General features: G+C 30.6%; 1 protein-coding gene across 1 annotated transcript in view; it reads left to right on the top strand.

Annotated features, from left to right (window-relative positions):
• Positions 1-5,391, top strand: part of LOC106478153 (protein FAM13B-like) — a 33,774-nt gene that overhangs the window by 25,398 nt on the left and 2,985 nt on the right. The window contains exons 19-22 of the mRNA XM_013938671.2: positions 543-809; positions 1,257-1,426; positions 1,761-1,862; positions 4,914-4,968. Coding sequence (XP_013794125.1) covers positions 543-809; positions 1,257-1,426; positions 1,761-1,862; positions 4,914-4,968 — 594 coding nt within the window. The remainder of the gene's footprint in view (positions 1-542; positions 810-1,256; positions 1,427-1,760; positions 1,863-4,913; positions 4,969-5,391) is intronic.

Here is a 5,391-nt window from a genome sequence, read left to right on the forward strand (position 1 = left end):
ATTATAAGTATAATTTGGATGGGAATAACCTTAATAGTGTTATGAAGGAAAGGGATATTTGTGTAAGAGTCAATCAGTCTCTAAAGCCATCCAAGCCATGAATTACAGTGATTCACTTTTACTATAACTTCTTATGTTTGAAACATAATGACCATATTTGAAGTATTTTGATAACAAGATCAGTTGGAATTAAAACAGTGAAAAAGAAAAATTAAGATTACAGACTACTAAAAAGTATAGCTAAACATTTTAATACATACACCTCAGTAATTCAAAGTTAAAAAAATAATATTATATTTATTTAGCACTTAATCCTCACATATGATGTACATTTGTGGTTAAAAACATAGGTTGTGAACATTGTATGTGGGTACAGTAACTTTTATAGTTAACGTGCATTCTGGTGGCAACACAATGTTTAACATCTGGTGACTTATGATGGTATATGCATATTTAACTTTCTGAGAATATTTGGATAAGTATCCTAGTATTAATATTCAGTATTTTATATAATTCTTAAAGTTAGATACAATATTCCCTAGGATATGATGAAAGACCAAATGCTAGAGGAAAAGTTAGCTGTTCAGAAAGAACTTTTGAGGTTTGAAAAAATTTATGGTCGACCAGCTACAAAGATTCAGAGAGAGATGATGCGTCCTGTGTATGATCATTATCGCGATGTTAAGCGAATGATTGGCAGAGTTAGCACCTTTGGAAATTCTGTGGGAAAAGAAAGTGGAATAGAGCTACAGCCAATTTTAGAAAATGTTCCCATGAACTTTACCTCTCCAGAAAGATATTGCACCTTGGTGAGTGTGTAGTGTAAAATTACAGGTGGTCGTGCAACAGTGCTCTGTGCATGCATGTGTGTGTGTGTGTGTGTGTTTATACCCTATTGGTTATATAACTGTAGGAAAAAAAAAAGTATTTATTTATTGCAACTGCACTTTTATTACAAGCAATGAGAGAACTGCAGTGAATTTTCAAATTACCACCACTGTTTTTAAAATCTGAACACTTTTGAAATTCTTAATAAATTCTTCCACAGTTAAAACAACACAATAATTTTTTCAAATTCATTGTTTCCTTGCACACGTGCTCTCTCTACTTGTGTGTGTGTGTGTGTGTGTACACTACTAAGTTAAATAGATGTTGTTTTTTATAGTTTCACTGTTATGTTTGTGAACCTTCCATTTGTCAATTTAAAGTTGACAACCAATGACTATTGTGCATATAGTTTATGTATATTATTCTAGGGCCAGGTGAAAGGAAATCTACAATCTGTTACAGAAACATTTACATCTAATTTGTTGCCTAAAAAAGAGCATACTTGTGTGACTGATCATAGAGTTAGTGATATAACCAAACCAGCAGAGGAATTTGTGATATCAGAGATAAAAAATTCCAATCTTCACGAGTTATCTTTGTAAGTGGTGTTTTGTTTTTGTGTTACTTTTTTGATTAAGCCCTTAGTATTAGATAACTGTGGTATTATAATTAGTCCTAAGAGATGTGTGAACATAAATAAATTTATTTAAGGTTAAGTCCTTACCTGTAATTTTGTAATTTTCAGCATATGTTGACTTTATGGAACAATTCATAAGAAAGTTGCAAGTGCTCTAATATGGTTTATATTTGTTCCAAACCATTTAACTTTGCACTTATAATAAAGCAATTAATGTGATGTTATGCTTCTTAAATAAATATTGAAATGGATAAGTATTTTAATCCCTGTATTTACCTGACAATTCAAAACTTAGATCTGAGTTGATTCAACGGCAAAGGCAAACAAGAACCGAGAAACGAAGATTAAAGAAAATTATACGTGAATTTGAAGAAGGGTTCCAACACAAAAATGGAAAGTAAGATGTACATTCCAATATTAATTAAATTACACTTGCATTATATATATATATATATATAATTTTTACTTTCATAACAGCTGATATAATTATTTCTAGCTTTATTTTACTTCTCAAGAGTTTGTATGGGCTACAGTTCTCAAGCAAAAAAAATGTATTGTTGGATATATTATTCAATTGTTTTTTTCTTCCTTTTCTGCATGCATGAGGGGTTAGTTCAATCATCTTAGGTTAGGATGCCTGATTTGCATTATCATGATAACCAATAATTGCCAGTCATTTGTACATAAAAGAAGACTTCTTTTCAGTCTTTCTTCATTGAGACTGTAATTAAAACAAAATACAGGAGCATATGTGAGACAAAGTTTTTAAATACATGAATTTTCTCAGTTAGTAACACTTTTTACTTTGTCTGTTCAAGTTATTTATCAGTTCAGGCTAATGTAATTTGAAGTATTTAGCTAGACAACTGCAACAAAGTGTAGTATTTGTCATAAAACTGTATTTGGTAATACGCAGCATACCCATGTTTCTTCTACTAATCAAAGAATGATTTCATAAAGAAGAATTTAAACTTTGTGTAAATGATATTCAAATTAGAATTGTACATTAATTTAGTAAGTAGTGACCTCAAACGTAATTAGTTAATTTAACACTAAATTAAATAATTGGTATTAATGTGACATACAAAGTACATATTTTGATAATGTAGAAACACTAGTTTGAATCAATTAAAAAAAAACTTGTTAAAGAAAAAATCCTTGTGATGCTTAAACATAGCAAATTAGCATTGCAAAATACAACTTTAAGGAAATTTGATATAAGACAAATGAGAGATTTATAGATACTGAAATAATAGCTGCTTCTTACACCAGCATACTTTAAAGAACTATGTGGAGATCTTCTGCAAAACAATTTTTTTCTAATGGAAGTTTTAAGTGAACTAGTGATTGTTTTTTTGTAGGAATGTATGATTAAGGACTAGAAGCTAGCTTTTAGAAGAATTTTAATAACTAAAAATAGGTTAAAAGTATTCGTCTTGGATGGAGATTGAACCCACGACTCCTGCCTCACACTTGTAATTTGAGACTACCAACTGAGCAAGAAGGCTGAAGCTTCAAGCAGAAAATTTCCAACTGGATTATTACATATTTCCTCCTCTTTAATTGTAAGAAAACTCCTCCCTTCTCCTGACCAATCCTAACTATTTGTGTTTATCTAACAGACTGGCAACTATGAGCATAAATATCATACATACAACTTTATTTTGTACTTCAGTAATCATATCTCATTTTCCACAAAAAAGATTGTGTTGTATTTAGATACAGGAATATCTGACAAATAAGTTTAAAGTATCCTTAAATGCAGATTCAGGACTGTTAAGGGAGAAATAAATCAAACACAGACAACAAAGCGAAAAAACACAAAAAACAAAAACACAGGTGAAGAAATAAACCAAAATCTTTATTCACGAGTATGTTTGTGGTTAAACTGGTCAGATTAAAACTTACTGTTGTGACTTAAATGGCTGCTGAGGTGAAGAGTTTTTCCAAGACAAAGGAGACCATAAGCAAGATACAAGTGAAAAACTATTATACATGAAATCCCCTTTCCCTCCTCCACTTTTTTAGTCAGGCAAAAGACTGATGTATCCCAGTCTTCAGTTTACATACTTCACCCAATAGCCAGCTTGTAAAGGATTCCATATTACCTGTTGGAGTATGCTAACTGTCTGGAAGTTCATACAGAAATGCATACAATGCTAGCTTGAGACTTAAGAACGAAGTCCACAGTATGTAATCTTTACCTGTGTAAAAGGTTTAGAACATGTTTACAAACTTTCGACAGAGGTCAGTATGGATGAGTTCAACAGAATGTAGAAACTGCATGGAAATTTAGAAAAATTATCTCAATATATCCAAATATACAAGTCATAGAATGGTGAAATTTCATCTATGACACTTGTACCTTTTATGACAGTTTATATCTTAAACATTTAATACATTTTTAATAAGTTATTTATTTAAATTGCATCTGAAACAAAAAAGGTTACTTCATGTAATCATGTGAAATGAATGAAAAGCAATCTGCCTTGACTGGGACTTGAACTAAGTAAAACATTAACTGAGCTATGAGGGCTCAAGTTCCAAGTAGACAACTCTCCACCTGGATCAGTACACAAGCACGATAAATATTTGTAGTTGTATTATTGAATTACGCTTTATTATAGCTAGTACCTTAAAGTTTATGGAGTTGGTTATTGTGTTAGAACTGAAATATTATGTTACCTTTAAACACAAAACCCTAGCTGCTACTCATTTTTAACAGTTGTTACTCTAGATTATATTACTTTGAAATGATGTACTCTTATGATTGAGATCCAGTGGTAGATATTTTACCAGAATAGAAGTGTGTGTGTATATTACTATATAACTATAAGAAGAAAACTTAAAATGTACAATTAAACTTCATATTCTACATGAAAACTTAAAGTCCAGTGAAGTTTCTATTCATGATTAGTGGTTTAAAGAAAAACTAAACTTGTATAGCTTTTTATTTCAAAATTTGATTACTACAGGCAGTGCTGTAGTGGTATAAATATTGGGTAAATCAACCTTTTTATTGGTTGTGGTCCAAGTCAGGCATTGTCATGGTGGACACTATAACAGAAGTGGATAAAAGCATTATTCTCCAAGCGAGAAGTTGGTAAACTTGGCATACCATCAACTTCACAAATGATAAAGAAAGTTCAGTTTTTAAAAACACATCTTCACATTAATAAAATGCAAGTGAAACTGTGTTGGATCATTTTTGCTGTCACTATGAAGTTTATTTCTTGTATATTCTATCAAAATTTACTCAGATTTTTTTCTTTTATAAATCCTTTTGTTTAGAATATATAACTTTAAAGAAAATTATGTTTAATTACTTTAGTTTTAAACTTTTATCTTAAAAGTTTCTGGGTAACATTGGTTCTGTTTGACCCTTCATTGCATATGGTGATGTTATTTGATATCCATCGTTTTTATTGAATTGATGTATATTTGTCAGAAAAGCACAAAAAGAAGACAGAATTGCAGTGGAGCCAATATACAGTGAATACAAGGTAATTACAATTCCCTGAACCTTTGCTTTAGCCCTTTCCAGGCTGGTGGCAGTATATTGGTCATTCTGCTGTTTACATTCATAAAAAGTAAATACCCTTAAACATCTCATTATCTGAAATACAGGCCAAGAAAATCAAAATTAGGACTGATTATTTGATTTTTTTTTATTACTTCATCTAAAATGTATAATAAAATTTATAACATTAATATTAAATCTGAACATTTTGGTTATAGTATTACTATGTAATTGATTTGAGGGGGTGAGATCATATGGAATTATTTTTGACTTACTGATAGCATATGCCATGATTTAAAAAAAAACACTGTGTGAAAAGGGTTAATTTGGTCACCTTTAGTTGTATTTAAGTTACCTGTGTGTGTGTATATATATATACACCTGAAAAAAGTTAAGCACCCCCGTG

Source organism: Limulus polyphemus, unplaced genomic scaffold (assembly GCF_000517525.1).
Source record: "Limulus polyphemus unplaced genomic scaffold, Limulus_polyphemus-2.1.2 Scaffold185, whole genome shotgun sequence".
Lineage (NCBI taxonomy): Eukaryota > Metazoa > Arthropoda > Merostomata > Xiphosura > Limulidae > Limulus > Limulus polyphemus.